The sequence below is a fragment of the Semicossyphus pulcher genome, unplaced genomic scaffold, assembly GCF_022749685.1.
Source record: "Semicossyphus pulcher isolate SPU_LCO1_2020_fin unplaced genomic scaffold, fSemPul1.0.p SCAF_9, whole genome shotgun sequence".
Classification (NCBI taxonomy): domain Eukaryota; kingdom Metazoa; phylum Chordata; class Actinopteri; order Labriformes; family Labridae; genus Semicossyphus; species Semicossyphus pulcher.
This window is the reverse complement of record NW_027211770.1, coordinates 23139636-23161550: the sequence shown is the minus strand read 5'-3', so window position 1 is coordinate 23161550 and position 21915 is coordinate 23139636. Positions and strand designations below refer to the sequence as shown.

General features: G+C 38.9%; 3 protein-coding genes across 4 annotated transcripts; 2 read left to right on the top strand and 1 right to left on the bottom strand.

The window, feature by feature from the left end:
- Window positions 1-707: 707 nt before the first annotated feature.
- Window positions 708-7846, bottom strand: cyp4t8 (cytochrome P450, family 4, subfamily T, polypeptide 8). The gene is made up of 12 exons (XM_069655735.1): window positions 7588-7846; window positions 6670-6811; window positions 6485-6529; window positions 6250-6377; window positions 5945-6069; window positions 5656-5810; window positions 5465-5574; window positions 3721-3911; window positions 2976-3109; window positions 2367-2431; window positions 2127-2209; window positions 708-1207 (listed from the first exon to the last, which is right to left on the bottom strand). Exons 1-12 carry the CDS (start codon window positions 7771-7773, stop codon window positions 1039-1041), a joined length of 1533 nt encoding a protein of 510 aa, XP_069511836.1. The 5' UTR covers window positions 7774-7846; the 3' UTR covers window positions 708-1038.
- Window positions 7847-11364: 3518 nt separating this feature from the next.
- Window positions 11365-15826, top strand: LOC138584315 (hydroxylysine kinase-like). Of its 2 annotated transcripts, XM_069656514.1 has the most exons (6): window positions 11365-11461; window positions 11562-11651; window positions 12677-12985; window positions 14106-14248; window positions 14554-14734; window positions 14946-15826. In XM_069656514.1, the coding sequence occupies exons 3-6, from the start codon at window positions 12682-12684 to the stop codon at window positions 15371-15373; spliced, it is 1056 nt and encodes a 351-aa protein (XP_069512615.1). In that variant the 5' UTR covers window positions 11365-11461; window positions 11562-11651; window positions 12677-12681; the 3' UTR covers window positions 15374-15826. The 2 variants fall into 2 exon arrangements, with proteins under 2 accessions (XP_069512615.1, XP_069512616.1); XM_069656515.1 differs by lacking the exons at window positions 11365-11461; window positions 11562-11651 and adding an exon at window positions 11935-12018.
- A 3000-nt stretch (window positions 15827-18826) lies between these two features.
- Window positions 18827-20988, top strand: med18 (mediator of RNA polymerase II transcription, subunit 18 homolog (yeast)). Its single transcript, XM_069656911.1, has 3 exons — window positions 18827-19147; window positions 19328-19430; window positions 20358-20988. Exons 2-3 carry the CDS (start codon window positions 19358-19360, stop codon window positions 20912-20914), a joined length of 630 nt encoding a protein of 209 aa, XP_069513012.1. The 5' UTR covers window positions 18827-19147; window positions 19328-19357; the 3' UTR covers window positions 20915-20988.
- Window positions 20989-21915: the final 927 nt, after the last annotated feature.

Sequence of the window (21915 nt, the reverse complement as noted above, 5' to 3'; positions counted from 1 at the left end):
GCATCTACAACCTGATGCATCTTGCTCCAACGCCTTCAATGTACTTTGAGAAAGATTTAAAGAGATCGGCTCCCCGAGACCCAAACCCTCCTGCAGCCGATTCCAAGCCGCAGGAGCAGCGCACCCATTTCAAGACACACTTTGGGGACAGATAGCGTTAAGCCTTGCGAGTGGGTCACAGAGCGAAGACTGTAGCTTCCAGCCCTTTTCAGATTAATAAAATTCTATAAGTAAGAGGGAAGGAAATTAAGAATTGCCTTGCCATGCCAGTGATTTAGTCTACGGACAATGCAGGGAACCCACTTGAGCACACAGGGAGCAATGATGAGTGAGGGCCTTAAGATTTGTAAAGAACCTCAATGCTGCATGGTTTACAGTGTCCAGAGAGTGAAGGCACTGAGAAGGTGCATGCATAAAACATCACCGTAGTCAATCAGTTGCGTAAAAGTAGCAGCAACAAGTCTTCCTTTTGCAGCAAAAGAAAAACATGATTTGTTTCCGAAATAGAAGCCCAGCCCCAGCTTCAACTTCTTTATGAGCTGCTGAATATGAAGCTTAAAAGATATTATTATTATATAAGTAATTATAAGAAGACACAGACTCAATCACGTCACCCTGAAATGTAACAATAGATGGCAGGTTCAGAGCACAGACAGAAAAAATATCATTAATTACTATAAAAATGCTCCATGATGTCAGCCACTACTTAAACTGAGAACCATGGAGTATAGTGTATGTATTATCCACTATAATGCACTTTCAAATAAAGAATGGACAATGTTATTTTTTCCAAAGATTTATTTTTTGTACAAGCTGATTCCTACAATATCCTGGAGCTTATGTCCCTTTTTAAAAAAATAAAGTGCTGCATTAAAACCTTCCTCAGTATGTGAAAATCATTTAAAAAAGTAAGGGCACATTGCACAGAATATATCTGTTAGTGATTCTACGTCAGTGTTAAAGCTTAGTGAAATTTCAGAAGAGTAGTGTACACTATTTTCCAGGTTTACAGTGTTTCCTGCGGCCTGGTCAAACTTCTTACTCTACAGGTTTGATCTTGATGTAGATGCCGTTGAGAGAGCGAAGCACCAGTCTGGGAATGATCTGCGGTTTCCTGGTGGGGTCCTCAATCAGATAGTACCTCTTCAGCATCAGTGCTGTCAACACTTTCATCTCATTCATGGCAAAGGCCTGACCGATGCAGTTTCTGAAAGGAGGAAAGCAAATAGAACTCGCAGCATTATGAACAATATGAGAAGGAGCACGGACAAACATCAAAGCACCAAATCAGCAGGCAGTATGAGATTATTATCACTTCTGAATGTGGACTGACCACCTCTATAGCCCTGCAGGAAATGTGATATGATAAAGCTTGAGATGATGAATTAATTCTTTTTTGCAATGTGTGCAGCTGATAAAGTAAAGTAAAGTTAAGTGACACATTCTCAATATTTAATGGGTCAGTTTCAGCTGATGTGAATCTACCCTGGGATTTCAAAAAACGCCTTTAGAACGTCATCGACATATCGGGAAGATAAGACAGGCCCACACAAACACATACACACAGATTATTTAGCCATGACCGAAGACTCGAGAAGCAGCACAGACACTTCTGCGACAGAAATGTCGTTTGAACTTCTCTCCTCAAAAGTCTCCTGTCGGCCACGACTGAGACAGCTGATGCCGAGGACGAACAGTTGCTTAATTAACTAAAAGATAAATAAACCCTAAAACGCTGTATATTAGTTGACAAGATTCACATTATGCTGCATAACATTTCTTATTCTTTAGCCTGATTTTCTACTAATAAGAGCAGAACAAGTATTTCTGTTTGGTGTTGTGATTTGTTTCAGTTATTCCTCAATAGTTTTGCTCTCAGCACAGAAGATGTCTTTAACCCAAACCGTTTATATACGCAATCACACACTATAGTTAATGTACGCAGAGTTACACAGAGTTCACTGCATTTATTTTGCTTACTCTGACCACCGATAAAACTCAACCCAGGTAATATAGTGTTTGGGTTAAACATCCACATACTGCAGAAATAGCCGGATAAATGAGTAGACAGCAAGAAGCTTTAAACTTTTTAAGTTAGCGTCACATGGTGTCAGGTGAGGACATACCTTGGCCCAGCAGAGAAAGGCACGAATGCATGAGGCGACCTCTTGGAAACATTCTCCGGTAGGAAACGCAGGGGGTCAAATTCCTGTGTTAACACAAAGATAGGAAAATAAAGTGTGTTGCTGATCATCCCAGCAGTAAGGGGACATGAAATCCTGAACTTTCATTATCTTTTTTAAGTCTTTTAATAATCTACACAAAGTAGCGTGTGGGCACAGGTGAGCTGTCACTTGTCGACTTACATCAGGGTTTTCCCAGACAGTTGGATTCCTGTGAATCCCAAAAACAGTCGTTCCAACAAGAGTGCCTACAAATAAAGAAACAAGCTTCGCGTGTAATTACAACACATATGATGCAATATAGTTACAACCATTTACTAACTGAACGAGCAGCAGCCTGCAGATGGGTCAGTCGTTTACGACGTACTAATGCTTCACTATGTGGTCAAACACTTAAGAGACCCAAGGAACTATGGAACATGTGTTTGAAATGATGCCAATGACATGGACTCATGTCTTTTCTTAAATAGGTGCAACAACAAATACATGTGGAGTCTTGGTTATAAACATTTCAGTAGAGGTGTAAACTAAGATACTGCCAGACACTGACAGATAATGATTTTAAAACCGTTCAGCTACTTGCAAGGAAAGAAAAGAGAAAAAAGTAGGTCAAAGCGGAGATAAGTGATCTATGCTAACACAATAACTCGGGCCATAGGTCAATTATGGAAAAACTATTTGGGACAAAGCAAAAGCAAGTTAATCTTTCAGCTTTTACCAGGGGAGTAAAAGTAATAATGTTTGCATCAGCGTTTGTCTTATCTAAATAACCTTTACAAAAACTTAACAAACCTGCTGGCAAAGTCCTCCCATCAAAGAAGGTCATGGGTTTGGTGATTTTTCTGGATATTCCTGGCACAGGAGGGTAGAGACGGAGGGATTCCTTTATGCACATTGTAGTGTATGGGATTTTACTGAGATCCTCCCTTAAAATAAGACACACATGCAGAGTTAGTTTTCATTATTCTAAATGATAAAGTGATGCTTTTAAAGGCCAGTTTGCCGGTTTTCAACCTCAGTCTTATCATGCTATTATGGGGAGCTAATGCCATTATGGTAGGAAATCTGGTGGAGGCCAGGGAACTTCTCAATCTAGGACGCCCGCCTCCGGTGTCATGTCTCGTTCAAAATCGTCAGGTTTGAAATGTAGACTGCAGACCAGAAGATTTTTAGACGATCCATCGGTATATTCTCGTTGTATTTCGGATTCTGTACCGCTCTGAGCCATTGCCTGCAGCGAAACGGTAGTATTTCACTCCAGGGTCTCTCACTGGGCCGTTCCTTTCAGAGGGAGGGGCGCAATGCATGCTGGGTGTTGTCGGCATGTAGAATGGGTGAAACCTCAAGCTGTTTGTACAACTTTCTCCACAGCTATGGTGCCAATTTCAAATATTATTGCTTCTATCGATTACAGGGAACACCAGCTTTGACTGACAGTGGCGTTTTTTTATCGGCAGGTTGCTCCTTTAAGCTTAATTCAACCAGCTGTTGTGACTATCAGTGCATTTGGCAATGTTTTTAAAAGACACAGGCCTACCACTCCATGGTCTCCTTTCCATCCAGGACTTCATTGATCTCGTCCCTGCACATCTGCTGGTGTTCTGGGTGGCAGGCCAGATTGTAGAGGATGAAAGAGAGGCCACTGGCTGTGGTGTCATGGCCCTCAAACATGAAGGTGTCCACCTCTGCTCGCATGTCTTCAACTGACAAACCCTGCTGCTTCTCATCCTGAGGGTGAGATAAATGACACAAATATGAATATAAAATGCTTTCTGTTAAAGTGCCACTTATTCTGTTGGAACTACCACTATATGCAGTACAATTAACAGAAATAATTACCATCTACTTTATTTGTAAAGCCATTCTTAAAGAGAGCACTGTACTTAACAATAACATCACAATAAATATATACTTTCTATATAATTCTACTTAATTCTGGCTTTTATATTTAAATCACAATGGATCCCATTCTCCGCATTTTATCTTCATTTCTTATTTTATTGTATATAAATGCACATGCTTTAATTATTTTTACTTGTATCTATATTTGCTATATTTCTTTATTCCCTATATTTCCATGCGTTCCTCTGTATCAGAGCCATGCCTGAATTTCTCCCTGGGGATAAATAAAGCATTTCTGATTCTACTGAAAAGAGCATAAAATATGCAATAAAGACAATGGCAGTCTGGTTGGTATCAGGATAGAACAGGAAGAACATCTGTCTAATCTTTACCAGGTCCAAGGTGGAGTTAGCAGAGACAAAGTAACTAGGCTTTCCAAAGAGAAAACAGGTCAAACCAAGAACAGCAATGAAACACTGTGCTGTTACTCAGGCACAAAGGCGTAACTGGGCAGCTAATTGTAGACTACTTTGAATATTTGCACAGTTGTTGATAGAAATTAGTTACGTTTTTTAATTTGGATTTCTAAAATCTCCCCCCTTTTATTCTGCTTCTGCAGGGAATGATATTTAAGGTGAGAAAATAAAGCTGTTTGAGCTCTGTTATTACAACAAACTTTAACCAGAAACATTACCTCCAAGTAAAAGAATCAGCGGATGTTCTTCTTGGTTAAAATTTAATATTACAATTGATAACATTTAATCTTGTTTTTTATAAACATTGACAGGCTTGTATGTGAGCAACAAAGTTGAGGCGAGCTCATTAATGTTTACAGCAAGCAGATGCTTTGGCAGGCCCACAGTGTCCTATATCGACCTGGAGTTTTTGTCTCCGGGCCTCGGCTCAAGAGCGCCTCATAAGCGGGCAAAGAGCCTAACTGATGCCTTTGTATCATTGGCCATTGATATTCTGGACATAATGCACATGAACAACAGCCTTGTGTTTTCTGGTTCACTGGAATTTTGCCACTTGCACATGATATTTGCACATTACACCAGATGATTTCTGGTTTAAGACATGATTTTTTTTTCACTGTTTATCTGTGTCACAACTCTTTTTTCATAGATATGTTTTATTTGTGATGTCTATAGAGGCTGCACATCAAACTTCCTCCAATTATTTTAGGCTGTGCACGCCTTTATGCCTCGATGGCCCTCGTTTGCTGTTCTTGCGTATGATGTCCTTCTTTAAGGGTGTTTTTACTTAACTGTCCAAACACTGTTATTATCACTGTTGTTTAAGCATCTTCTCCAAAGAGGATCGGGTTACTTGATGTTTTGACCGTTGTTTTCAAGTGCAGTTTGGAGTTAGGTTACATAGGAAGAAGGTGAGAATGTCTATTCTTGTGTAATCAGTAGAGTTGCTATCGTATTACATACTCTTGCAAGGAGAAGGATGTCCAGAAAGTCCATGTGTCTCTTGTGCTTTATGCTTCCTTCTTTGTCCTCCTCTTGCTTCAGTGCTTCTTGCCTCTTTCTTATGATTTCCTCTTCAAAAGACAAGGTAATGGATGAGTATTTGCAGGCTAACTGTATACGTGGAATATATCCAGTATGATCAAATATCTTACCTGTGTGATCGTGAGCCACCTTGCATGCTTTTCTGTATCTGTAGCCAAGTGGGCTGAAGTAGAAAATCAGGTTGTTGTGGTATGGGAACATCCGTACACGTCTGTTTATAATAGTGCTGAGCTCGTACACCGCTTTGATGTACTCATTTTTTCCACTGAAATGAGAACAAATGCAATGTCTGAAAGCTACATTCGCTCCGCTCTGTGAATTAGACGGCAGAAGTAGTGAACAACTTGAGAACACAGAGCTGAAAGTGTGAATGGCAGGAAAAGATTTGCATGGACTCACCTCTCCAACTGACAGTTGCTGTTATGACTGAAGGCACATTTCAAAATGCTATCCAGTGTCATAAGGCTCACATGCTCAAACAATTCAAAGGATTCATTGGTGATTGCATAACTGTCCCATTTGTCCTGGCAACAGTAAGAGAGCAGATGTGAGGTCTCTGCAGGATATGGAAAAACTCCAACGCGCTCATTCGCCCGCCCATCTTTGACACTAACTCGTAATGTTTTTAAAAACACTTCATCATTATGGTCTTTATTTAATTCGGATACATTTTAATTCACACAACTACGTCATCAATAACATACCAACATAGTCTTGGCAGATTCTGACATCCGGTTCACGTAAGGTTTCAGAACATCATAATGGAAACCTGGGGTTAAGAGCCGTCTGTGTCGAAACCACTTCTGGCCTTTTGACAACAATAAGCCGTCCCCTGAAAAAATAGAAACAGACAGTAAGTAAAAGGGAGCAAGTCACCTACACAGACAACCCTGCGATGTGCCAAAAATATGCTGCAGGAGAAAGACAAAGAAGTCTTACCAATCCAAGACTCAATAAATTTATATGCAAAATCATCCTTTGGTTCTGTTAAGGAAAAGTTAAAATGTTATGACTTTAACCTTTAGTTGCAAAAATGTAGTCTAAATTATACAAAGCACTGAATGGATCTCAAAGTGTACGAGGTGTATAATTTCAGTACGGACAAAATGTAATAGCTCACTCACCTGATGATGACAGTATGCTTTTTACATAATCTGGATGGTTAATGGTGAAGGAACAAATGAAGGGGCCAAACCACACTGGGAAAACATACGGGTACTGCTTGGACCATTTCAAGACGTTTTCAAACTCTTTCCCGACTTTGAACTGAAAGAAAAATAAAAACTCAAGCCACTTGACAAAACCTTTCAATATTGTAGAACAGGGGTGGCCAACCCTGCTCCTGGAGGGCATTAATTTACGAATCAATCACAGGCTTGCACTGCACGTCTCTAATGTGCAGTAGTAAATTAAGTATTTTAATCCTTTACTTTAGTACAGCTAGGAAGGTAAACAATACGCAATAACAGCTAAAGGTATTGCATTAAAATTATTACTATAATTAGTATACAAAAACATTTCTGAGGTTAAACACCTCATGCAGAATGTCTCTTACAAATGAGGTTCTAACATGTAAATTTCAGTTTGCAACCCAAAGCATGATCCTATTCTTGAAAACCCTTAAATACTTAATAAGCCCTTATTACAACTTATAAACTATTTATAAAGTAAAATAAACTGCAAAAGGATATCAGGAATTAAATGTTGACACCTTGTCGAGAATGATATCAGGTTAATTAGGTTAGTTATTTTTTCATAGGATTGGTGCATACCATTTTTAAACAACACACATTAATTAACATATATCACATAATTTATCTTTGAAGTGACTATTAGCGTACTGCAAATGGAAATATTTTTATTAAGTATTTGAAGAGTACAGGTACCTCGAAAGTGTACTAAATGGCTGGTTAGACATAACCACTGCTAACGTGCTCATACATTTCCTTCAATTGATTTGCTCTGATGAAAACTTACTTTACTCTTACGTTACTCAAAGTTGCAGTTGCTGCTAAGTAAATGTGCGCTCGTGACTGACTTACCTCCAATGCATTTCCAAAAAACCAGTGTCTCGGAGGTCCTGGAAAAGCGTCAATAAATCGCATTGTTTCCGCTCTTTTGGCGAGCAAAGTGCTCAACTTGTAGACGACGGCAACAAGGCAAACAAGAGCAAACAGCTGTTGCAAGTGATCCCACTGAAACTTAAAGAAAGCTGAGGTCAGCTCCATTCTGACGATGCCTGCTCGCCGTTCGCTGGAGAAAAACTCTTTGGACCCGATAGAGGATGACCTTCTTAAGGATTCACCGCGCAAAGCAAACTCTCTTGTTGATGGGTGTGACGTTGTTGTCGTTGGTCCGCGGTGGGCGGAGAATCTGCCCAGGCCTGTCCATCAAATGATACCTTCACGTGTAGCCGGAAACACCGGATTTTTGAAACAAGGCGAAAACTGGACTAGATAAACAAGCCTACTCTGTGAAAATCACTTCTGTGATTTTAAGTTTGTTTTGTTAACAAGATGTGAAATGGCTAATTAATGGAGAAATGTTTAATTAGTGGAGAAATGTTTAATTATGATTCTATGAACGTTTACCTAACCCTTATTTAGACAGATACTCTCATGTAAAGTTTACATCCTTTGCATGTGAGTGTTCTCAGTGTTTATTATTCACACAAAATTCAAGCACTTTGTAACCTTGTTCAGAAAAGTGCTATATAAATAAAGTTTATTATTATTATTTGCAGTATCATAATTGTATCGAACTAAAACACAAGAACACTAAGGCCTCAGTATAATCAAGTAATTTTGTTAAATTGTTGCATTAAAAATAATTCAAATGAAGTAGGAATAGTAATGTTCAGAATAATAAAACCAACAGTAAGTAATAGTAAAACATATTATACTGTATATTTATTTCATCTGAGCAGGGCCTAGCAGTCCTCATTATGTTTTATTTCTCCCATCAGGACACTCGAGAATTACACTTTTTAAATTAAATTAAACACTCGTTAGTGTGCAGTAAAAAAAAAAAAAAATCTCAAATTGTGAGCTTGTTGTACATTTATGACTCATACCGCTACATTTTTCAATCACTGCACTTTCCAGACAATGTTCTCAGTAACATTAACCTAGATAATCTTTGACCTTTCACAGGAATGAACCTATGGAACATTACTGCCATGCATAACGGCTTATTTCTTACAAAGTGATTCACTGTAGGAAAATTTTATTCGGTTGTAGCTTGGCAGATAATTTTTTTGACAGAGGAATTACAGTTTTTATTCTACTCGCATATTTTACAATTTATCCAGTCACTGATTTAGAAACAAGAGTAAAGTGAAACTGTTTGACGTGGGACAAAAGAACCTGCATTGTAAATGTGACACCACGAGAAAAACAGTGTGGGTGCAAATTTCCTCTGCACTGGCTTGGGGACCACTTCCTTTGTGGCGCATTTAGTTTTGATGTTCCACTTAGTCTAATCAGCTTCTTATGCACGCAGGAGGGTCTCTGTTCCGTGTTTTAATAAGGGTATTTCTGTGTTTCTCAGTGCCGCTTATATTTCTGCCGAGACGTGAGTGCCTCAAGCACACAAAATGCAAAAAAGATTTATTTATCTACTGATTATTTGGAACATATCTCCTTTTGCCTCAGGATACAGTAAGTAATTTACCTACTCATTGATACTACACTGTGTTTAAAATATAATGTTAGGAAGCTGCTGTTGTCTGCTAATGAATTTTCATATTTTAAGTTTTTAAATGTGCTTTGAGTGTTTCATGGAAAAAACATGTATTTCAGCGGCCACAAATAACCTGCAGTTTCATGTGGGGTGTCGAGCTGTGATTCCGTGTCAACATGACAGAAGTGACTCGATCTCTTTCACCTGGTTTTACAAGAAGCAAGAACAAAGTAAAACAATACCGATTTCTTCACAAGATCAATCAGGAATAATACACCATAAATTTCGTCCCAGAATTAAGGGTCTGAACAACCATTCCTTGGTCATTGATAATTTAAGAGATGATGATCAAGGTCTTTACTGGTGTAAAGTTTGTTTTAAAGCTAACTGCCAGGAAGAACAGCCCACATTCGTCAGTGTGAAGAAAGGTCAGTGCAACTATGACTGTCATCGTATGCTGAATACATAACGTATAAAACTGCCTTTAGTTGCCAAAGCCCACTCTCTGTTCACACAAATTCTTTTTTTATTTTGTTTAGAAATTCTGAAAGAAACTCAATGGACATTCTTCGTTGCTGCAGGCGACAATTTTACTCATGCATGTCCGGGTGAATTGACTAACTTAAAATGGACTTTTGAAGACAGTGACAGGACTGTGGGAAAGAGCCCGGTACAAGAACAACACTCATACTTCAAGACTTCCAACATATCGATTTTAAATGTCACAACAGCAAATGCTGGAAAATATACCTGCTGGACGCGTGGATGTAATGGATATTGGAAGAAGCAACTTACTATTAACATTTGTGTTTTTACAGGTAGGAAAATACACACATACAATGTCTCACCTCAAAATGTAGCTGTGTAACATAGAAACTTTCCATATTACAGTGCATCACAGAGAGGATTCGTCTGTTTCTTGTGCTGTGGTGTGTGGCATTAAATCCAGTAACATCAAACCAAACAACATGTCATCAGTGCCTGTCGCTCCATATGGGTCTTTAAATTGCAGTACAACGCAGATGCCCAATGAATACAACGGAGTTAACAGCACTAACTCACCACCAAAGGCTTTAAACAAGCAAACAAGTGGGTGTTTTTCCTTTGATGGTCTTTAAGAAACCTGTGACCTGAATAAAAGAGTAACAACTCTTATGTTTGTGGTTTCACAGAGTGTGATATGATTCCGGTTATTTATGGAACATCAGCAGCCCTCACAAGTCTTATTTTAATTGCACTTTTAATTTGCTATGTCAGACCAAGACTGCAGAGAGGTAGGATATGCAACTCTTTATCTTATTGAAATTCCTTCCTCTTATTGACATTGGGCTACGTGCATTTATATGTCCATTCTGATTCTGTTTCTATCTTTCCAAAGTGTTTCCTGTCCAGTTTTGTTGCCGTGGCAGGGTAAGCATTACATTGCGATGATGCTGTTGCCTGTATCTATCAATGCAGCGATGAACTAGCACTTGTGTTGTTTTGTCTTGGTAAAGAAAGCTCTTACTTCTTACGGCAGGTGGAAGAGGAGGCTGCAGTGGTTTATGCATCTGTTGACATCAGGAGATCTGACAACACAAGAAACAATCGTATGCCTGACACAGATTGTGTGTATAGTGACTTAAAGGTGTAGAGAAAAAGTCCTTATTAAGATGGTGAATATATCCACCACATGTTTTCCTTCCTTGGACCACTTTTGGTAGGTCCTAACCCCTGCAGACTGGGAACACAACACAAAAGCTGCAGCTTCGGAGACATTGGGTTCACCTGCTGCCTAACATATCCCACCCACTGCCAGGTGCCATAGTAGTGAGATAATCAGTGTTATTCACTTTACCTGTCAGTGGTCATAATGTTATGGCTGATCGAGTATATTCGGTTATGTTAAACAATCAATTAATAAAGGTTTATTTTATACCTATCTATCTTTATCCATCCATCTGTACTTCAGGGTTTTAAATTGTAAAGAAGCGGTTCTGCTACATTAAAGATCATTTTGACAGCTGATACAGCTCAGCAGCAATCATCAGTAAAATTAGTCCCCTAACAGTGACGCTTTTAACTCAAGGATTTTTCATCTGGCAATATCACCTCCTCTGTCCTGGCATCTGTCATTTGATTCCTCGCTAGGAGGAGCTAAGACTCAAAGAAGCAACGCGAGTATAGGGGTGCGAGGAGACACAATTGTGGAGTGAAATTAAGCCTAAGTGTCAGAACAAAGGAACCACCGGGGAGGTGAGTTGCAGAGACACAGTAGGGTCTCGTCGACTTTGATTTGAGTTAATTGTTTCCTGTGTTCTGAAATCACATGATCATAATTTACTTGTTGTCCCAGGGTGGCTGAAACTCGGAGGCGGGGAGAGGAGTGCAGTGTGTCGTTTCAAAGTTTCGCATGTACTTCCGTGCCTTGGAGAGAGAAAAATAAGTGAGTGAGGGAAAAGTAGGCAGCCAAAATTGAGCTTTTAATCAAGAATTTACACACTTTTACAGAGTTTCCCACAAATGTACAGCGTTTACCTGTTTAGCTGCAGCGAGGACGTGGGGTGGTGTCTCTACATGTATGTGAATCACTGCGTTTAAGAACCACCCTTAGGACGCTTCTTTCTGTGCGTGTGTGTGTGCGTGTGTTTCTCTGGAATTCTGCTTTTAGGCATGTGTCTGTCCCTCTCTCTGCATACACAGTCAGGAGTCCTGTCCATAAAATCTTTATAAATCTTAATTCTACCAGGAGAGAGAATGCTGCATTATTGAAGTAGTAAACCTCACTCTCTGTGTGGAATAAATTAATTTAGGTAAGTAATTGATTTTGTGTTTTCCTCTGTGAGTACCTTTATTCATGTATTTAAAACTATTTTATAACTTTATTATATTTGAGCAGTTTTTCATTTGAACTTCTCTTGGCTTTTTAATGGCTTGTTTCAATAGTTTAACATGCCCTCTTATAATTCCTGTCTTATGCCCTGTGTCATGATGCATTTGATGTCTCCTGTGAAGCATTTTGAATTGCCTTGTTGCTGAAATGTGCAATATTAATAAGCTTGCCTCTCCTTGCTTTGCATGTTTAAAATAAATTCTTATGACACAGTAACTAGTCGTGTATTGATCAAACTTTATCGGAAGGTGGAAAGAATTTGCTATTTTTAAAATCATTAAAAATAAACAAACAAGGGAAATTGATTCATCTTTTATTAAATAGACTATAAGAAAAACTGCAAATCCTGAAGTTGGAGAAGCTACTTTTACACAATGACAAGAATAACAATAGTATCGATTAAATTAAAATGATCCCAATAGAGAATATTTTATTGAGGCTTGTTGTTTAAAGCATTTTGGAAATTCAGATTGAAATGTAAAGTCAAATTGTAAAACACTCCTACTGTTAAATACTTTTGTTTTCAAGTTTCTTCAAACTGAATGCATTTTTTCTGATTGCATGTTGTTTTCATTCAGCAATAATGTCAGTTAAGCATGCCATACCCAACTTCAGCCAGCCTCAGGTGGCTGAGTTAGTGAAGAGACTCTTCAGGCTGACAACATCAGAAATTCACTCTCTGCCGAGCTACGATGACCAGAACTTCTATGTGGCTGCCGTCGAGGGTGGCGAATACGTCCTGAAGATAATGAACTCAGTGCACAGTAAAGACTTCAACCTGATCGCAGTGCAGACGTATGCCATGTCCTTCCTGCGCCAGAATGGACTACCTGTCCAAACAGCTCTGCCCACCACGTCAGGGCAGCTCATGAGCCTGGAAGAAATGGGTATGTGATCTGAAAAGATGGAGTATTTACTGATATCTGATTCATGCCTGTTAAAGGGCCATTACAGTAGTCCAACTGATAGGAGATAAAAGCATGAATAATCATTTGTGTGTCATTAAAAGTCTGCATTGATCTTGTCCTGGCATTATTCCTGAGGTGGTAGCACAACCGGATGACAATGGTTTGCATGTTTCTGAGAAGTAAGGTTGCTGTCAGAGGTAAGGTCAGGTTTCTGATATTTTGTTTTACATTAAGTCATAGGGGACCGAGGGAGGACTTGATGACAGGGTTCAACTTATCTGGACCAATAATACGAATCTCAGTTTTAGGTCTCAGATTTGCTGACATTTATTTTCTAATATCTGTAAAACAATTTGTGAGATTTCAGATGTGAGGAGATGTGCTAGGTTTTACTGGGAGATATAGTATAGCTGTGTGTCATCAGCATAGCAGTGAGATGAAATATTATGTCTTTGTATAATGTGGCCGAGTGGGAGCATAAAGAGTGAGAATAAAAGTGGCCCCGGTATTGACCCCTGTGGGACTCCACAATTAACCGTGGAGTGTGGGGGGAAATGATCACCAATAGACACAAAACAGAAGATTTCTTAGAAGATCAATCTCCAAAGATTTTTTTTTTCAATAGTTTTGCGACAAAGAAAGTTTAAAACAATTTTGTATTTCCCCTTCGACTGGCTAGCTTAATGCTACAAATAAACCGGTTTACGCTAGCAGCAATCCTCTTGCAGCAGGCTTCCGCGACCAGAACGATGAAACTAGCGATTCAAATGTTCAGCAGGTAAAAAGGTTTTTACAGAATCCAAACGTCTAGAATAAAATGCGTCTTAAAACTTGATAAAATGTCCGACTTTTGTCAGCATTTCCGACTGGCAAATACAAGGCTGAAGTAAGACAATGCTTTATACAATAGCTGTGTAGTGCAGGTTAAATATACACTTCTCTAAAACACTTCTCTAACAGTATGCCTTTTTGTATGACTTCTGCGCAGTACTTATAGGTGTAATGTTGAGCAAGGCCACAATATACAGGTCATGCTTTATGAGGGCTAGGAGCGAGGTTAATGTGGCTATGATACTAATCCCGTTTTTACCTTGGACAGATTGTGGCTATGGCTGTCAGAAGTACCTGGTGCGGCTGTTGACTTTTTTGCCTGGAACTACAATTTCCAAGGTTTCTTTAACACCACAGTTACAGTATGAAACCGGCAAGACAGCAGCCAGAATGGACAAAATCCTACAAGAGGTATAAAGGACAGCACACATGTGAAACTTTGTTTGGTAATAAAAAATAAAGTGATTGATTTATGAAATTGTCTAAAGTAAAATATCCACACTATGTGTGTTCTTTGAAATATAGCCATTGATTTACTATAATTTTGCTATTCCATTATCTATCAAATCTATTTTACTTTATAGATTTAACAGAGGACTAGTCCTTCCTACTCCTTCAAAATGATGCTGGAACTCTGGATATATTCCTTTTACTCACATATTGTACTTCTTACACAGCCTTCTGCTTCTTAGTATCATTAACATTTTATTTTGCAGATGGAGCACCCTCATCTCGGCTCACTGCAGAGAAATACGTTTACATGGAGTCTGTCACGAGTTCCCCTCCTGGAATCATACATCCATTTATTGGATGGAGATCCTCTACAGGAAGTAGTGCAGTCTGTCATTCATCAGTACAAGACCTCTGTGGTCCGCAAACGCTCCAGTTTCCGCAAGTGTGAGTCTAATATTTACTCATTGCATTATTTTCTACTGTAGATTGTCTTTTGTGACTCTATTTTATGTTGCATTTGAACATTTATAAACAGCTAAACAAGGGAGCTGGCCATTAGCAACGCTCCTTACTCAACTCCCTTTACCCAGCATCTACGCACATAAGTGATCATGTTTTTTTACTTCCTCTTAAACATTTTTTTTTTTGTTCAAAGGCATCATTCATGGTGACTTCAATGACCTCAATGTGCTTGCGCAACCTGATGAGAGTGACGACTACAGGCTTTCTGGCATCCTTGACTTTGGGGACATGCACACTGGCTACTACATCCATGAGCTGGCCATCGCCATGGTGTACATGATTTCGGAGCACCCTCAACCTGTTGAGGCGGTGGGTGAATCTTTCCTCTCTGGGTGGGAAAGTGTCCTTCCCCTAAATGACGCAGAGAAAGAATGTCTGTATTTGCTGGTGCTGTCCCGCTGCTGTCAGATATTGGTTTTGGCTAGTCACTCTGCAACCTTACATCCAGAAAATGCAGAGTATCATATGATCTTTCACAAGAAGGGCGTCTGCATTCTCCATCGACTCTGGGAGCTTGGAAAGGAGCAGGTGGAGAAGGTGTGGTTTCAGAGTGATGCCTAGTTCAGTGAGAAACCATGAAAGGAAATCCATTCAGAAGTTAAAACAGACAATATTAGATATTCCTTTTACTCACATCTTGTACTTAATACACAGCCTTCTGCTGTATTGTTAACATTTTATTTTCCAGATAGAGCACCCTCATTTTGGCTGAAAAGTTATAGTCTCAATGATCTCAGTTTCGTTCTCTTTGGTGGCATCTAAGGCCATAAATGGTAATTTCCGGAGCACAATTGCCAGATATCCAGACAGTGCTGCATGTGTGACGTCCACGGTTGTAACGGTTGTAATTCTTGATTTTCCTCGCTGACAGTTGCTTAACTGTTTGCCTTCATCTGAGTGGATTTTCACTTATTTTTGAAGTTGTATCTGCAGTCATTAATCTTTTCTTTGAAGTTGTATTTTTTCGCACCAGACACCCAGTCCATAATTCTGAAAATACAAAGGCTTTCATCAGTGGGCCATAGGCTCAATCACCATTGTGTTACCTCATTCAGCGATAAATTGTGACAATCTCGAACTTTTTCATTTAAATTAATGTCTGTTAAGTCACTATCTATCACCAAATAAGGTAACACAATGGTGATTGGGCCCATGGCCCATTGATGAAAACCTTTGCTTTTGCATTATGTCGTAATTTATGGACTGGGTCTCTGTGGCGACATTCGCGATAAAAATCACAGTTAGTGATGCGTTTTCCATCAGCCAGCAGTGGTTGGTCTGTCAGAGAGGGTAGGCGGAGCTAAGCGGCTGCTTTTCCGGTCTCTGCAAGCGTTGTGAGTAAACAGTAATCTACTATGGCTGAACAAACAAAGAAAAGATTGATGACTACAGATACAACTTCTAAAATAAGTGAAAGTCCAAAGAAAAAGAAACAAATTGGACGCTCAGATGAAGGCAAACAGTCTAAAAAAGGAAAGTGAGGAAAATCAACAGTTAGAACCATGACAAAGTGAGCCAGCCGCAGGCGTCAGGTTAAATTGGGAAGTGTGCTCCTATTATTACTGGTTCTTGCCAGTGGGTGGAGCTCAAGAGCACGAATCTTAAATATTCCAGGTTGTATCTTTAACAGACATTTCTTTAAATGAAAATCTTCAAGATTATAACTTTAAAACAGAATCCCGTGATATCCCACTGAGCCTTTATTTTGCTGTAAAATGCTGTAAAACATTTAGGGGAAATTCTGAATATATAGTATCTTTATAAGGAACTCATAACTGAAGAGTCGGTCACTTCAGGCAGCAATAACTGACTAGTCATTACATTTAAGAAACCAAATCATTACTGTTAATAAATGCCAAAAGACATGACAGGATTTTGTATTGTATTCATGCATTATACTTTTATGTGTATAGCTCATAACTCAAAATGTGTGAATCGTGTGTAAATAGATACATTTATTAACCAGAGCATGTACCAACCATAAATATATTTGCTCACACCAGGGCAGCAACCGACGACAAAAATAACATTTATTTTAGGCAGTGCAAACACTAGTTTGAACACAAAATATTCAATCACAGGTTTATCAGTGTGTCCCTTCTATAGCGTAGAACACAGATAGTGCAGCTTTAAAGGTTTCTGTTTATAACCACAAAGAAGCTGGGTTTGATTCTCAGTCCAGTGAACACATTTTCTGTGTGTTTGTAGTTGGGACAATTAAAATCCCCATGCCTTGACAATATCAAGTCCTGGAAGGCTTAATGGGTGAGAGGTAGGCTTTTATGGCGGTGTACCTGCACAGTAGAAAATGTCCTTTTTAATGTTTGTTTTGGGGGAGGGGACCTGAGACATTTTACAATGCTACAGAAAACAGTGTGTCCTCTGTAACATGTCTTATGGCTCAAAAAGTGCTCAAGTTACATGTACAGTTCAAGTGCCATTTGTCCCGTTATATGGATTGTATGTAAACAAGACTTTGGTGCAGTAAGACATTCTGATTGGTGGGAAATGCACATCAACTTTCCATATGTATGTTTAGTGCATTAACTGGGTCCAAATTTGAACCCATATACTTTTTAATACTTTTATATTGTTCCAGTTATCTCAATAAAGAGAAGACAACTGCCTTTAAGGGTCTGATATATTTTTATTTTCAATATGTGTGTTTACACTGTGTATGTTGGTGAGTAATATTTGTAGTCCAACTGCAGTAGTATTTTTTTTTATGCCAGAGTCATTGTCTTCCAAAGGGAGCAGGGCTTAAGAGTTAAGAAGCAACACTACACACTATAAATACACAAGGGACATACCAGAGTGTGTTTGCAAAGCATGTGAACAGTCCCACGTTGCAAGAGGTAAGCAAAGGGAAGAGAGTGAACCAGGGAAGTCAACTAATTACTGATCACCATAGACTGTATAAAAAGATATATCTATAGAAGTCATTGTTGATCACAGAAGGCGGACTTCGATTTCAAAGATGCGAGAAAAATGCTTAAATTGGTCAGCGAATATACTCGGGCCTACCTCTCTTTCTGATGCAGAGTAGTAGACAAACGAGTGAGTGTCAGAATTCCTGTGGTCACATAACCAGCTTGACATTTTAAAGACTTTTCCCTGGCCTGTGGTTGGTATTGAAAGAGGACATAAAAGTCTATTGTGGACCAACTTAAAAAAAATAATGTAATAATTGCAACTACAATTTTTTTTTTTGGCCAACACAAAATCTTTATAAATCATAATTCTGCCAGGAGGCAGAGAGAGTGTAGCTTGAAGTAGCAAACCTCTCTCTCACTTTCATTTAATTTTTGCATGGGCAACATATACTACCATGTGAATTGTGGTACTTCAAATCTTGCTAACTAATTGATTTAATGTCTTTCTTTACTTAAATAAAGACACTTCCACCACAAATTGCAGCATAAAAATACAGGAAATAAAGGTGTGTTGATGCTCAAAATGTTCCAGGGGATGAAAAAGACTTTATACTACTGCATTTTACATAAGATTTCAATACAAAACACAAGATAAGCTTTAATATGAAGCAGGTGATAATAACCCCCACCTGCCCACTTTTAGCTAACAAGATGAGGTACATTTAGGATGCAAAACTTTTACTGTGTTTCAGTATTCTTAAAATGGCAAACTTGACTTCTTCCTTCACTTGTTATGTAGGAAATTAACTGTGACTTACTCCAGTAGGTGGCTGTAATGCGCCTCAAAAGTTGGAAATGGACTCCTGCAAAGAGAAAAGAGGGAGAAAAGGAAGATGCTTTTATTCACTGATGCCGGCCTGAACTCTTTCAGATATCATAGGTTAGGTTAGATTTTTTTTATTTGTTTGTTTTCAATTATTATTTAATTCGTATTATTATATGAATTTATCTGATGTAAAGTAATCCTCAGACGACTTCATGCTACATACTCCGGTACAGAAGGTGGCGGTACGCACCTAAAAAGTAATCGTTGTAACCCGCTATTAAACCAAAAGAAGAACAAGAAGAAGAAGAAGAAGAAGAAGAAGAATGAACTATTTCACTGATGCTTAACAGAGCAGTTTGCCTTTTTTTGTTTTTTTCGGGTCTTTGTTTACAAAGATAGATATTTTTCAGCTCTTTAAGGTGGCTTAATGTTGTATCGCTTAGCAACGAGCTTACATTGTAGCTAACTGATATTTCACTCAGCTAAGCTAGCTGTTCGCTAGCTGGGTTAGCTACAAGCTGTGTGTTGAACAAACCAGTGAGGCCTACCGGACTGTGGAGACCCCGAGGAAGATTATTACCCGGTTGTTCTTCCACAAGTTAACGGATATACATTTTGTTGTTTGGAGTTTCTCAGGTAATGACGCAAACTACTGTTGCGAGTACATTAGCATTAGCTTGCTGTTTGCTACTATTACCAGCTTGCTTGCTCGCTAACAGTGGTTTTCCGTTATCATTACGTGTTTGAACTGTCAAATAAAGAAGGTACCTTTATGCCTCTGATATAAGTAAGATTTTCAATATTTACCTCCTCCAGATAATATAAAAACGTTTTGCCCGGGAAACGATGGAAGCTCCACCAGTTACAGTGATGCCGGTCACCGGGGGAACTATCAACATGATGGAATACCTGCTGCAAGGTGAGCTACGTTAACGGTGTCAGAAACAGCGTTGCCAGATCATGTTGACAGTGTCCAGCCCAATTCAATAAAAAACAGTCCATAAGCATGCAAAGCTTTATATCTGCATCAAATAACCAAACATAAAATGTTATCGCAACCCAACATGAGTGCAGTTAGACAACCACAAATTGGCGTCGTGTCAATCCAAAATAAAGTGATCAAATACTGCCACTAAATGTGACACCAAAACACCTAAATCCAACCTATTTAAAATATAAAAAATAATATAAATGAATGTAAATGCCATTAAATATACCAAGAAGTTTTAAAATAAGGCATTATTTAGGCATTGATTAATTGATCAAAATGTGACTTAAATTGATATTTCTGATTTAAGAAACGTAAAAAGAAAATGTATGTCACATTGTCAGTGATAATGACGTCAAAGTAAATAGGTCCTCCTTAAGTGCGACACCGTATGGTGTTATGAGATGTAATAACTTAAAATGTCAACAACTTTGGTAAAAGTCAGTTTTTTAGCTACCAGTCACATAATGTTCTTGGTTACTTTTAAAAAGGAAAGTTTCAAAGTATGTCGTTCATAGTACCACTGAAGGCGATTTGGTATTAGAAATACTTGATAATTAATGAAAAAAATAAGGTGTTTAAATACAACAAGCTCCACGACCTGCTTCAGTGCTTTAACCATACAATGTCTTGAACTTTAGTAGTGGGATGAACAAAAATATATTTCTTCAATTGGGGTTATGATAAAGGTTATGATGAATGATTTTGGCATTGTCTGTGACCAAGGTTTTTGTTCATCTCTTTCTCAGCAGTCGTTTTAAATATGACATATGGTGAAGCACAGATTTTTACACCACATTATCTTATGTTATTTTCCTATATGTTAATGCATCTTTTTCTCTACCGTTCATTATTCAGGCAGCGTGTTAGACCAGGCCCTGGAAAGCCTCTTGCACCGCCTACGAGGTCTGTGTGACAACATGGAACCTGAGACCTTTACCGATCATGAACTGGTTTATCTTCTGAAAGGCCAACAAGGAAACCCTTTCATTCTGCGGGCCCGGCGCTCCCTATCCCACCCCACATCTCCATGGCATCTACGCTACCTGGGCCAGCCTGAAGTGGGGGACAAAAGTCGCCATGCTTTGGTGCGCAACTGTGTTGACGTGGCTGCTTCCCACAGCCTGCCAGAGTTCCTTAATGAGATGGGATTTCGCATGGACCATGAGTTTGTGGCCAACGGACACATTTTCCGCAAAGGCGGTATGAAAATAGTGGTTAGCAAGCTGTCGCGCATCCTGGTACCAGGGAACACTGAGAACACAGAGCGTCTTTCACTTTCATACCTGGTGGAGCTGAGTGTGTTGGCTCCCGCTGGGCAGGACACTGTGTCAGAGGACATGCGCAGCTTTGCTGAGCAACTCAAACCCCTGGTTCACCTGGAGAAGATTGACCCCAGCAAACAGAGACATTGAATGCATCATTTAGAGGGTCAAAACTCTAACTACCATGAACAATTTAAAAAAAAAAAAAAATTTTATACCCAAAAAATAAATACACTTCAATGTTTCCTAAATAGTTACACTTCTGGTTATTTTCTTCTTTGAGCTCTGAAATGACTCAACAAATCGTACAAGGTTTCACTGCTTTTCATCACTTTTCTGCCAAAGTTTGGAGACAAAAGCTTTGACATGATAATCTTATCACTTTTTCACCAGTTAAAGATTTTATTCTCAAAGATTTCAGTTTCGTTATCTTTGGCGGCACCTTATGGCAATAAACGGTAATTGCAGGAGCACACTTCCCGATTTAACCAGACGTCCACGGTCGGCTCCGGTTGTAATTCTTGATTTTCTTCGCTGACGGTCGCTTTCCTTTTTAGACTGTTTGCCTTCATCTGAGCGTCAAATTTGTTTCTTTTTCTTTGTATTTTCACTTATTGTTGAAGTTGTGTCTGTAGTCATCGACCTTTTCTTTGATTGTTCAGCCATAGTAGATTACTGTTTACTGGTGATGGAAAACGCGTCACTAACTGGGCGCCACTTGTGATTTTTTTCTGTGAATGTCGCCACAGACACCCAGTCTGTAATACTGCAAATGCAAAGGCTTTCATCAGTGGGTCACAGGCTCAATCACCATTGTGTTACCTCATTTGGCGATAGATTATAGATTATTTATTTAAATAAAAAATCTTCGAGATTATCACTTAAACACCACAAAGTTTTGTAGTATTCCCCTTTAGGTTGCTCCTGCAGAGTTTTCTATAGTGGTGTGTTTGTGATTATTTAAAAGAAAAGATATAAGAATGTGCCTGCAGTGTAAAGCAGTAAAATAAAACCTTTTATACAATAAGCATTGTTAAAACAACACCTACCAGAAAAGTGATATACAGTATGTGATATTAATATATCTCTACAACATGAAATATAGGTCTTAAAGTCGAGGTGAAATGAAAAATGTCAATTCTTCCTTTTAG

Bases quoted from the DNA above. Each gene is read 5' to 3' on its own strand.
- LOC138584315 (XM_069656514.1), top strand. From the start codon at position 12,682: ATGTCAGTTAAGCATGCCATACCCAACTTCAGCCAGCCTCAGGTGGCT. The intron at 14,249-14,553 runs GTATAAAGGACA...TTTATTTTGCAG, and splicing joins TGGACAAAATCCTACAAGAG to ATGGAGCACCCTCATCTCGG. The intron at 14,735-14,945 runs GTGAGTCTAATA...TTTTGTTCAAAG, and splicing joins ACGCTCCAGTTTCCGCAAGT to GCATCATTCATGGTGACTTC.
- cyp4t8 (XM_069655735.1), bottom strand. From the start codon at position 7,773: ATGGAGCTGACCTCAGCTTTCTTTAAGTTTCAGTGGGATCACTTGCAA. The intron at 5,575-5,655 runs GTAAGATATTTG...TGTCTTTTGAAG, and splicing joins GGTGGCTCACGATCACACAG to AGGAAATCATAAGAAAGAGG. The intron at 3,110-3,720 runs GTAGGCCTGTGT...TCTTATTTTAAG, and splicing joins GGAAAGGAGACCATGGAGTG to GGAGGATCTCAGTAAAATCC.
- med18 (XM_069656911.1), top strand. From the start codon at position 19,358: ATGGAAGCTCCACCAGTTACAGTGATGCCGGTCACCGGGGGAACTATC. The intron at 19,431-20,357 runs GTGAGCTACGTT...TTCATTATTCAG, and splicing joins GATGGAATACCTGCTGCAAG to GCAGCGTGTTAGACCAGGCC.